Source organism: Malania oleifera, chromosome 5, assembly GCF_029873635.1.
Source record: "Malania oleifera isolate guangnan ecotype guangnan chromosome 5, ASM2987363v1, whole genome shotgun sequence".
In the NCBI taxonomy this organism is placed as follows: Eukaryota; Viridiplantae; Streptophyta; class Magnoliopsida; order Santalales; family Ximeniaceae; genus Malania; species Malania oleifera.
The window spans coordinates 19,855,250-19,868,168 of NC_080421.1; the positions used below are offsets into that span (position 1 = coordinate 19,855,250).

Sequence of the window (12,919 nt, forward strand, 5' to 3'; positions counted from 1 at the left end):
ATGGCTCCTTGTTGACATCAAAATTCATGAACCAATTAAATAGCAGAAATTGGCACCCTGCCACCCATCTTCCTTCTCATGCCCATGCATGAATGTAGTCCTTTCCATTTACCAAATGCAACAAAACATGATAGTTATCGATAAAACTTATCATTGGAACTTTAGAAAGACCCCAAGATTGGATAATATGTCTCTAAAGGACATCAATAGATGGCCTTGCAGAAAAAAAATAAAACACCAATGCAAACTTCAAATCCTTAGTAGTCTTTTCCATCTCCACATTCGAGAAAACAAAACCTAATTCCCTATTAATCAGTTCTGGCTTCCTCAAAAGGATTTTGAATTTCGAAGATGAAATTGGCCTCTTCAATGCTTCCGCAAATGATTTTCCCCTAGCAAAACCTTCCCCATTTCCGACCTTATCATCCCCCAAACCACTCCCCGCAACCCGTAAACCACCGTCGACACCTCCCCTCAACCCTCCAATAATAGCTACCGAAGGCGATGCGGCCATGGCTAGCGGCTACCTGTTTTTTAATTTCCTCTATGCAATGAAGACACAAGAGTTGAAGTATAAGTGTTTCTTTAATAGTAATAATCATAATAATGTTAATTAATGATAATTAACATTTTAATAACTAATTGCTATTTGAATCAACCTTCATCAAATTTAACTCCATTGTTTTCATTTTTTAAAACAATTTCAAAACAATTTAATCAAACTATACTTAAAAGCATCAATTTCAAGAGGAGTAAGATGTATATAATTTTGTAAACACTCGAACACATTTTATATTACATTTTATCTACATCTAAATTTTTAAACTCAGAATTTGAAACCTTCAAATATAAATGAGATTTCTTAAATGACAAACATACTTCACTATATTGCTAGGTAAGCAATTAATATTAAGCATCCTCACACTAAATCGAAAACAGAACTTCATAATATATTGTCCACTTTACCCTCTGGCTTCACAATTTTACCCTATACTAAACACTTAAATCCAACACTGATATCATCTAATTTGATCCCTTAACCTCATGACTTCGTCATATAAGAACATCTCATATTGTTAAACCTAAATCATTCTTATATGACTAATATTTCCCAAACACATTCGACATGGAATCATGGTGCCAATTCCATTATGGCTCCTTTAATGAATAATCCCTTGCTCCTTTGGGAAATCTTTCTTATACTTGTTAGGAGATTGTTTTGATGAAGAGGCTATACGCTGAAATAGCATGCTTATCCTATCTGAGGAGATATTATCTGTTCTTGGTTGTACAGCATGCATAGAGCAACCCAACTCTGGTATGCTACGTGAGTGCAGCATCTGGCTTATACAACGAACGGTATTGTTGCAATGAACATTGCCAGCACCAATTGGTTCAATCATCAACATTTCTCACTGTTTCCTAGCAATCAAACAGAAAGTTAATGCAAATTACGTATTAGAACTACTAGTACCAAATTATTTAGCTTCATTTATTCCTTTAGACAGTAAGATGCAACTTTGGGGAGAAGAAATGCAAACTATACAAAATGTACACATGCACACACTAAAACTTTATGCATCTGTACATCAATCAAGCACATCCATGAACTGTAATTTTTGCTTACAGCAAAATGCGGTCAGTAAGACTCGCGAGACATTCCGAATAATCTAAAAAACTCAATCATATCATTGTATACATCTTGCTTTGCTTTTACGCTCAGAAGGAAGTCTATGTGACCATAGTTCTCAAGATAGAGCAAGTCTGGCTTGGACTGCAGTTCCCTGAGGGTGTGCTGCAAATCAGTCGTGTCCGCCAAGGCATCATTGCCACCATAGCCCATCCACAGTGGCAATGACTTAGGTATGCGGCTAAGATCAAATTTTGGAGGCTTGAGATGGCCATACTGCTTCAGGTTCTTCCACGGTCCGTAGTTATACTTGGCAAAAGTGCCCTCACGAATCACTGGGAATAAAAGAGACCATTAGAAACAGGATCATTAGAGAGAGAGAGAGAGAGAGAGAGAGAGGCACGGTGGGGATCCTATAAAAGCAAAACCATGTTCAAAACATAGACCGTCTGGAAGAACTCTCAACTCCCGGAGATAATATTTCAATAAATAGTACATCAGATAACAAAGGTCAATAAATCAATAACCCAATTCAAAGTAAAAATATAAAATAGAATAAAAAGGCATAATAACATATCAAACAATGCCTAACTGCCTGTTTATTGCTGATGGTCGATCAAATTCCTCTTCTATACACAGAATCGAAAAGAGGAGCAAAATAGATATTTAATAGTCATGTCATGCATCCAACAATAAGTACATTGGAATTCAAGAATAAGAGTCTTTTGGAAGGTTCACAAAACTCTTGTTCCATTAAGAAGCAAATGTGAGATAGAGATAATTTGATATCAACTTGAAGGCTAACTATGGAATACTCAAAATTAAGCATAAGAGTCTTTTGGAAGGTTCGCAAAACTAGTTCCATTAAGAAGCAGATGTGAGAGAGTTAATTTGATATCAACTTGAAGGCTAACTATGGAATAAATAAAATTCCAGAAACGAAAATGCAATTGAAAATTTTAAAGGCACTCCAATGGTCCAATCATATGTAGGACTTTCTTGACATTTGACAAAAAGACAAACCTTCCTAGAGGTTTCCAAAATCCTGCTGATTTTCCTGAGGTTTGGAAAAAAGATAACGAACATCCCCTTATATTTAGGAAAAGACAAGCCCAAGGAGGGAGTATAATTGTCCAAAAATCAAATGTGAAGGATGGTTCATAGGACTTTGAAACCTTGTGGAAGGTCTAGATTTTTTTGTCAAATCTCAGGGAGGTCAGTATTTTTTATCCTTCTAGTTGAAGTATTATAACAAGAATAAATTTAAATTTAAAAAAAAAAATGCATAAATATTAAAATCAAGAACCCCAATGTTAGTGGAGTTCACTAGGTACAAAGAGCCTAGCGTACAAAGGAACTTGGAAATGTAATGTTTCTTATATATTCCAATAAAATTATGGCATGTAGTTACACAATTCATAAAATACTTAATAATATTTAAGTGACATATTTAGTTGAGTGTCCAAAAGGTCTCGGACACAATCGTTTCAAAATATATAAATAAATAAATAAAATATTTAAGTTACATACATGTCATGGTATGGCAGATTGGGTTGGCACTTCAACAGTGTCAAACTGCAACCTTCTAAAGCATCAGTTAACATTTTCATCAATACCAAACCACCAATTTCTGACACTGAACCAAACCAATCCAAAGTTCTTAGTTCAGTCTACTGGACTATGTGAACCAAACTAATGCTCCCCAGTCACCCCAATTAATTATATGCAACCTTTCGTCCACAATTGGAGAGGCTGTTTCCCTGAGTTGATAGTATGACCTTTTGGAAAAAAACAATATTGCACTCAAAATAGGGAAAAAAAAGAATCAAGCTTTCGATTACAAATACATAATACATAGATATTAACTGAAACCACAGCACTGTTGCTGCACATTAGACAGACTAGAACATGAAATTGATAATATGGCCTAGGACAAAAAAAATCTATGAAAAGCATACTCTGAAAAAGATGATTCAAATTTTTTGAGGATGACGGATGAGGCTCATATTCAAGATAGAAGTCCGTTCGCGAGTTGTTAAAGCAGCAGTTCTTCCCTGCAAACATTGCGGCATCAACAAGTTAGAATAAATGGCAATACACAGGAAAAAAGAAAAAGCACAAGATCAGAACATCACCCCCCCCCCCACCCCCCCACCCCAAAAAAAAAGGGAGAGAAGAAGAAGGCGCTTTACATTTTGCTGGCAAGCTGTGGAATTTTTATTAAGTCAAGCTACAAGCCAAATTGCAAACCATCAAGATAACTAGTATTCCATAAATAAAAGTGCCCTCCAAGGGATGCAAAACCATCTACTAATAATTTAATGATTTTATAACCATTTTGTCAAATCCAGGATAAGAAAAAAATACCGTATTGGGCGAATAGGATTCAGTTACTTTACAAAATTATCTGAAGATCCCATCTCACTTTCAGGGTCAGTGGCTGAAACTTAACCAAATCACTCCAGTATTTACCATTGTTGAGTTCCAATCTTGATTTTATAGCATTTTAGTTCACATGCTTTAATACATCCAGGTGAGAAGGGATGTGAAGGGGAACATTTACCAATTTTACAGTAAAGTATCAGACAAATCCCAGGAATCATTCTTGAGAAGTGTAAAGTAGTATTTCAATGTTCTCTCTCTCAATCCCCACCCCCTGCCCCCCTCGTTTTGTAGAAAATCCAGAAATCACAGTACAATGCAGCAGGCAGACCGATGTGTAATTGTGATAAATAAGAGTCCAGAAGAGGGAAAATGCCCCCACTTTATATATTCAGTTAGCTGGTTTTAAGAGCAGGAGACCAGATTATTTGTGTTTAGCTGATGCAGAACTGATTGGCGCAAGAGAAAGATGCAGGAAAATAAGAAAAAACAATAGGAAATTAAACAAGAATAAAAATGAAGACAAATTTCAATTCAGGGCTTGATGCCCAATATTTCAATCTGCCACTCATGCTCACACATCAAGCCTTTATGTAAGCTTTCTCTAAATACTAAATACAGAAACAATCTCTAGGAAATAATATCAAATCCTAATTACTGAAACATTAAACCAGTACATAATTGTAAATATTTAAAATCATAAAAACCCTAGATTATAAAGACCCTGTATTATATCTATGCCTATGGTAGACATGAAGTTCTTCCGGGGAGTGATACCCATCAATAGCTCATCTCATACAGTACAGAAATCCTTCCTTTTGCCTAGAAAAGAAAGCAAATTTCCATTAGGGAAGAGCAGAAGAAATAAAGGGAGAAATTTCTTTAGAAATCTAATCAAACAACCAAAACTGGCAATGAGGAAAAGAAAGAAAAGACTGCTCCCCATAGTCCGCGGCAGTTTCTCTTTCTCAGACCATGCTGAGGCTTGATATACATTGTTGGGCCACAACCTAGCTAGTCAAGCTCTAAAAATCTAAGATGGTTAAAGCCATGGTTGTCCGGAGGCCTTGGGTCCTATCCTTGTCGCTGCCATTTATTGAATGGCTGTCAAAAATTATCTTATTCCCTGTAATGGGCATTATTCATCATTTAATGATCTCTCCACCTGCAGTCAGGCTGCAGGCTGCACACAAGGGAGTGCTAAGGCTTGCTATGCATTGTTGACCTACAACCTAATAGCTTAAGCATTTAGATAAAGTGGTAATCTAACACCGGCTATGGTCCACCAGCCATTCAGCCAAAAAACCAAAAAACACATCAACTCATACCCCCTATCTTATGCTAGGCAGGAACCACCATTGCATAGTGACTACGCCAGCCATTCAAGAGCAAAACTCTTCACATCACATGCATATAGACAAATACTCAAAGCATCCACAAAGAGATGCACACACTAAACAGAGCTAGACAAGAGACATCTAAACAACTCTCAAGCTAAATGAAGGTACTAATCTATGAGCTGGCCAGGGAAAGAGTGAAAGAAGAGAGAAGTTCAAAAGTAAGTCATGTCAACCAAAATGGAATATTAACTTTAAACATTAGCATTGAACCGTGGACATGAACAGCATCCATTCATACAATAATGAAAGAAGAAGAGATTGGGAAAAAATATTTCTTTCATAATTTTGTTCTTACGAACAATCCAATATATAATACAATAACCTATTCTAATCAAGGAAACAATTTCCTATTGAATAATATCAAATCCCCCATAATTACCCACTTTCCTAATTTGTATTTTATTTACAAAGATATTCTGGGTTGACATTTTAACACTCCCCCTCAAGTTGGATCATAAATATTAATTATCTCCAACTTGCTAATAAGATCATCAAAACTCTGTCGTCCCAAGCCTTTAGTGAGGATACCTGCAGTTTGTTCCTTGGTTGGTACATAAGTCATACATATAATTTCTTTCTTAAATTTTTTCTTTGATGAAGTGTCTGTCTACCTCCACATGTTTAGTCCTGTCATGTTGGACTGGATTAAGAGAGATGCTAATGGCTGCCTTATTGTCACTGTAGAGTTTGATAGGAAGGTTCACCGGTACCCGTAATTCCTCCAATAGTTTTTGTAACCACAATCCTTCACAAATCCCTTGAGCGACTGCCCTGAATTCAGCTTCAGCACTACTACGAGCCACCACATTCTGTTTTTTGCTTCTCCAAGTCACGAGATTTCCCCAGACGAATGTACAATATCCTGTGGTCGACCTTCTATCTTCCACTGATCCTGCCCAATCTGCATCTATAAAGATCTCTATTTCCTTACTTTCACATTTCTTAAAGAAAAGTCCTCTTCCTGGGGATCCCTTGAGATATCTAAGGATCTTGTATATGGCATCGAAGTGAACTTCCTTTGGTGAATGCATGTATTGACTTACTACACTAACTGCAAATGCAATATCTGGTCTAGTATGTGATAGGTAGATCAGTTTGCCAACCAATCTCTGATACCTCTCCTTTTCTACTGGTTTTCCACAATCTTCAACCCTCTTTACAGTTTCTATCCGGGTTTCGCTGGGTTTGCACCCTAGCATGTCAGTTTCAACTAGGAGGTCAATAACATACTTTCGCTGAGAAACACTAATCCCCTTTTTTGTTCTTGCCACTTCCATGCCCAGGAAATACCGCATCTGTCCCAAATCTTTAACTTCAAATTCAGTGGCCAGAACCTTCTTCAATCTCTCCATTTCTACAGTATGATCACCAATAAGAATTATATCATCAACATACACTATTAAAATTGTTTTCTTACCTCTTTCAGACTGTTGGAAGAATAGTGTATGGTCTGATTGCCCTTGTCGATACCCTTGATTCTTTAGTACCTTTGCGAATCTGTCGAACCACTCTCTCGGAGATTGTTTGAGGCCATATAACGATTTCTTTAGTTTACACACTCTATTTTCTTCACCTATTCTACTGAATCCTGGTGGTATAGTCATGTAAACTTCCTCTTCTAATTCTCCATTTAAGAAAGCATTTTTAATATCAAGTTGTTGTAGTGGCCAATCTAAATTGGCTGCCAAGGACAAGAGAACCCGAACTGTATTTAAGTTTGCCACTGGTGCAAATATCTCAGTATAGTCAATGTCATAGGTCTGTGTAAAGCCTTTTGCAACAAGTCTGGCTTTATATCTTTCAACTATTCCATCAGATTTACATTTCACTGTGAAAACCCATTTACAACCTACTGGCTTCTTCCCTTTCGGTAGATCTGTCAACTTCCAAGTTCCATTTTTTTTCTAGGGCTCGCATTTCTTCCAAGACTGCCTCTCTCCATTCGAGTATTTCTAGAGCTTCCTGAATGTTTTTTGGTACTTTCATCCTATCCAGATTAGAGACAAATGCACGATATCCTGTAGACAAGCTTTTATAAGACATGTACTTCGACCAAGGATATTGAGTACATGACCTGGTTTGTTTTTTTATTGCAATAGGTAGATTGATATCATCAGGTGCAGAATTATCAGAAGAAGACTCAATTACCAGATCATGATTGTTCGGAGCCATCACCGAGTCCAACGCTCTTGATGCCTCAGGTATGAGATTCTCCTTCTCCTTTGTTTTCGGCTTTCTTGAGTAAACCAGTATGTGTACGTTGTTTTGTTCTCCTGCATCTCCCCCTGAGGGTAAGTGTTCAGTTGTGTTTGGAAAATCAGGAAGTACTGTAATGGAAGACTCAATAGACTCAAAAAATGGGTCAGGGAATGAAGTAACTGGAGTAACGGCAGATTCAATAGTAAACGGATCAAAGAACCGATCTTCACTCCTCCATTTCTCCCCCTGAAGAGAGGGCTTTGAGAAATAAGGAGTGGTTTCAAAAAAGGTTATATCAAGACTAACAAACAATCGTTTTGAGACCGGGTCATAGCATTTGTAGCCTTTTTGGGTAGATGAATAACCAATGAAAACACATTTAATGGCACGAGGATCCAATTTATCACGATGGTGTGCATGGATATGAACAAACGCAGTACAGCCAAAAATTTTCAGTGGGAGACTAGAAGGGAGTCGAGAGGTAGGAAAGTTTTCCTGAAATTTCTGCAGAGGAGTGACAAATGAGAGTGCTCGACTTAGCATTCGATTAATGAGATGTGTGGCTGTTAAGATGGCATCGCCCCAAAAATAATGTTTCATGTGGGTAGTAAACATTAAAGCCCGGGCTACTTCAAGTATATGTCTATTTTTTCATTCAGCAATCCCATTTTGTTGAAGGGTATCCACACAAGAACTTTGATGAATAATCCCATGATCTTAAAGATAAGTTCCCAAGATGGTATTGAAATATTCCGTACCATTATCAATACGTAGGATTTGAATATGAGTCTGGAACTGTGTACGAATCATGGTATGAAAATTGATAAAAATGGATCGAACTTCAGTTTTGTCTTTTAGTAAGTAGACCCAACAAAGACGAGTATGGTCATCGATAAAGGTCACAAACCATTTTGTATTGGTGCGATTTAGGGAACGTGAGGGACCCCATACATCACTGTGAAACATAGCAAATGGGCGAGATGGTTTGTATATGGATGATGGAAAAGAAGTACGACGATATTTAGCAAGCTCACACACTTCACATTGAAACTCAGAAGCCATTTTATTTGAACAAAGAGAAGGAAACAAACATTTTAAATATTGAAAATTGGGATGACCCATCCGTGAATGCCATAACAAAATTTCACTATTTTTAGAAGTAGATGCAGAATCACAAATTGCAGTATTACATAGTTCACTCAAACTTGCCTCCTCAAAGTAGTAGAGTCCCTCATACGCTTTAGCAGTGTCAATCGTCTTCCCCGATGATAGGTCCTGAAAAACACAATAGGAGGAAACAAATTTAGCGGAACAATTCGAGTCTTTTGTTAACTAACTAATAGATAACAGATTGCAGGATAACTTGGGAACATGTAAGACTAATTGTAAAGTTAAGGAATCAGATATGCGAATACTTCCTTTTCCAACAACTAATGAGAGAGATCCATCTGCAATTTTTACCTTCAAATTCCCGGCATATGTGGAGTAGGATGAAAAATATTGATACGACCCAGTCATATGATCGGATGCACCCGAATCAATTATCCAAGGGCATTTGTAACAAGATGTGGTTTTTAAAGCTGACAGATGATTACCTTGATGAGCCAAAGAACCAGAGGAGGACTGACCCGATGTTTGCATTGAGGAAAACATCTTATATAACTGATCCAACTGTTCAGGACTGAAGACACTGCCGAATGGGGTATCATTGTTCTCTCCTTGTGGTCTTTCAGTTGATCCACCAGTGTTGGCCTAGTACCCACGATTTTTGTGGTATTGTCTTGGTCTCCAGTCTGCCGGTTTTCCATGAATCTCCCAGCAGGTATTTTTTGAATGACCTGTTTTTCGACAATGTTCACACCATATTTTTCCTCTTTATCGTTGACTAGGTCCTCCTGGGCCTTTTAATGCAAGAGCTGAGGCATCCAGCCCAGCGTGCAGCCCATCTAATTTTTTACAGCCGGGTCCAGCCCAGCGGATTCATTTTGGGGCCGCAACATTACCCGTCTTCTGTTCTCCTCCCGCCTGACCTCTGCGAAAACTTCTCGGGTTGAAGGGAGAGGTCGCCAGCCAAGGATCTATCCCCTCACGTCGTCGAGCTCTCAATTCAGGCCGGCAAGAAACTCGAAGACCCTCTCGTTTTCGAACCTCCTTCGGTATCGCGTGCTATCGCCGGAGCACTCCCACTCTTCATCGATGCTCAGATCGAGCTCCTACCAGAGATGACTCATCTCCATGAAATACTCGGTAACCCCTCTCTCGTCTTGCCTCATCTGCCACAAACGGGTCTTGATGTTGAAGATTTGAGAGAAACTTTCGCCATCGGAGTACGTCTCACGTACGGCTTCCCAGACCTCCTTCGCCATCGGCAAAAACAAATAAATTTTTCCGATTGCTGGTTGCATTGAATTGACAAGCCAAGCCGTGACCATGGAATTTTCAGACCTCCATCTTTGCAAGGCTACGACGTCGGAAGGATCTGGTTTCCTTCGCTCACCGGTAAGGTAACCAAGCTTTCCTTTTCCCTCAATCACCAGTTTCATGGACTGAGCCCATTCACGGAAATTTTTTCTATTTAGTTTTTCCAATGAGAGTGGAAAGACTGTGTTATCATTCGTACTCCCACCGAACGTAACCTCTGAATCGCCAGTGATGTTTGCAGAGGAGGTAGCGTCTCTACTGTCAGCCATTGTTTAGCTGGGTTTCAAAAAACCTAGCTCTGATACCATGAAAGAAGAAAAGATTGGGAAAAAATATTTCTTTCATAATTTTGTTCTTACGAACAATCCAATATATAATACAATAACCTATTCTAATCAAGGAAACAATTGCCTATTGAATAATATCAAATCCCCCATAATTACCCACTTTCCTAATTTGTATTTTATTTACAAAGATATTCTGGGTTGACATTTTAACAAGTAGCATGCTCTGAGATACCATTTTACAAACCTGTACGGTCCAACTTGATTATGAGAGTTAAGGTTAGAAAAAAGAAGAGAACAGAGAGCAAAAAAGGCTAACTCATATGTGAATGAGTGCGCGTTTGCGTGTGTGATGTTCAAAATACCCCTAATACGATAAATAGTAAACCAAAGCATGTTGCCCTTCTCTGACAAAAGCTCTGCATCCTCATTGGTATATAACAGCTTTAGGCAAGATGGTGACTCATAGCTTTGAAAGACAGAAAAAAGAGTCATCGAGTTAAGACCGAAAAAGGATTTGAATGAGATAACATTTAAGAATGTAATAAGATAAGAAGTTCACGACAAGTGTTTACAAACAAAACAAGGATTAGAATGGAATAGGATCTAAAAATAAAATAAGACAATAAATGCAAGGACTTCATCCTTCGATGGGTTAGAGGACATTCCAATCATGGAAAAAATGTGGAACATACAAAAAAGAGTTTTAGAGTTAACACTGAATAAGGATTTGAAAGAGACAACTATTAAGAATGTAATAAGATATGAAGTTCAGGACAAGTGTTTACGAACAAAACAAGGATTAGAATGGAATAGGATTTAAAAATACAATAAGACAATAAATGCAAGGACTTCATCCTTCGATAGCTTAAAGGACATTCCAATCATGGAAGAAATGTAGAACATATAGTGACAGAAGAGTGCCAGCCAAATTTTAAGAAAAGCAGCAGTTGGAAGAAAAGATACATCCCCCCCCCCCCCCCAAAGACAAATACATGGCTAGAATAAGCAATTTATGAATGAAGGAGATTAGAGATGCCATTATGCCACCAGGCCTTTTGATTATCTTAAAGAAGAATAAGAAATGAACTTTTAGTCAACCAGCCTTTTGAATATCTTAAAGAAACACCTTCGCCGATGTGCCTACCATTCACTATAGCCTCCTAATTAGGCCACCACCCCCCAAAAGAAGAAGAAGAAGAAGAAGAAGAAGAAGAAGAAGAAGAAGAAACACTTTGTATGTGAGCCAATATGAGCCAGCACATCCTCTAAGCCAAACTTAAGGTGTTGACTTTTTGAGTCCGATCTCTGTTTTGATTATGACAAACAACAGCATCTCATCTGTGTGCTGAGTGCATGAACAGGTTTATTTTTCTAAGCATAGGTAATAGATGGGAAATGGAAGCCTTGAATGCACATCAATGATCATATTCCAAGGCGTATTCCATAGACAATCAGAGGAGCAGAAGAATTGAAGACTTTATTTATTATTTTCGAAGTTGTAATAATTATTTAGCTTTAATGTGTGCATACATATCATATGATCTAAATTGAAGCTCAACCAAGACCTTAGATTGACCTTAGGGGCCTAAACTTTTCATGAAAACATTTTTCCAAAACAAGTTTTTTCAAAAAAGAAAAAAAAAACCCTTCATTTTTCTTCCGTTGCATTGATGAGCACTTTTGCCTATCAATAACTCCTTATCTTAAAACGTGTTCAACATAAAAGTTGTGGTATTTACTCTTAGCTTTCTGTTGACACCAAGCACGTTCAATTTGGAGTTGTATAGAAAAAAAAGTGTTCAAAATACTGAAGGGTGCCCGCAATAGAAAAATTCCCTTCATATTTCTTTCATCTCATTGATGAGCAATTTTCTCTATTGAAAACTCCTTATCTTAAAAAGTGTTCAACATGAAAGTTGTGAGATTTTCTCTTAACTTTCTGTTGATACTAAGAACATCTAATTTGGAGTTGTATAGAAAAATTTATGTCTGAAAAACCGAAGGGTGTCCGTGCAAAAAGCGCCCCAACGGCTGAAAAACGGCTAGTTTTCAATTTAAATTATATTTTAATACCCCAATGGCCATAAAACAGTTAGTAATGGCTTTTCCCTATAAATACAAGCCTAAACCACTTTAAAAATATTAGAAAAACCATTTGGGAGCATTCTTGCATATTCTCTCTTTACCAAAAATATTTTATACTCCATTTTTTAAGATCAAAGTTTATTTCTCCTACTCTTCTTCTTGAAAATCTTTTTGAGGGAATTATTTTTGGGGTTTACAAGCAAAGCTTGAGCTTGAGCATATATTTATTATACCAATATATATTGTTTGAAAGCCTTTTGGCCATTTGATGCCTTTCAAAGGTCAATCTTGAAGAAATTCACTCTCCTACTCTTTCTTTGAAATATCATTTTTGGAAAAAAAATTTGTTGAGTATTACAAAAAGTCTTGAGCATATTTTAAGTCATATATTAATTGCTTGAGAGGCTTCTTGATTTATCAAAGGTCATTAGAAAAGAAAATCATTTTCCATTCTCTCACTCAATTAATTGCAAAATATTTTTGAGAGGTTTTATCATACTCTACTAAGCTTCATT

At 37.3% G+C, this 12,919-nt stretch overlaps 1 protein-coding gene across 1 annotated transcript in view; it reads right to left on the minus strand.

Moving 5' to 3' along the window:
• Positions 1–1,468: 1,468 nt before the first annotated feature.
• The window catches only part of LOC131155476 (triacylglycerol lipase 1), a 53,654-nt gene continuing 42,203 nt past the window's right edge, over positions 1,469–12,919 (minus strand). Inside the window, exons 8-9 of the mRNA XM_058108642.1 lie at positions 3,589–3,684; positions 1,469–1,965 (exon numbers count right to left, since the gene is read on the minus strand). Coding sequence (XP_057964625.1) covers positions 1,640–1,965; positions 3,589–3,684 — 422 coding nt within the window. The 3' untranslated portion in view covers positions 1,469–1,639. The remainder of the gene's footprint in view (positions 1,966–3,588; positions 3,685–12,919) is intronic.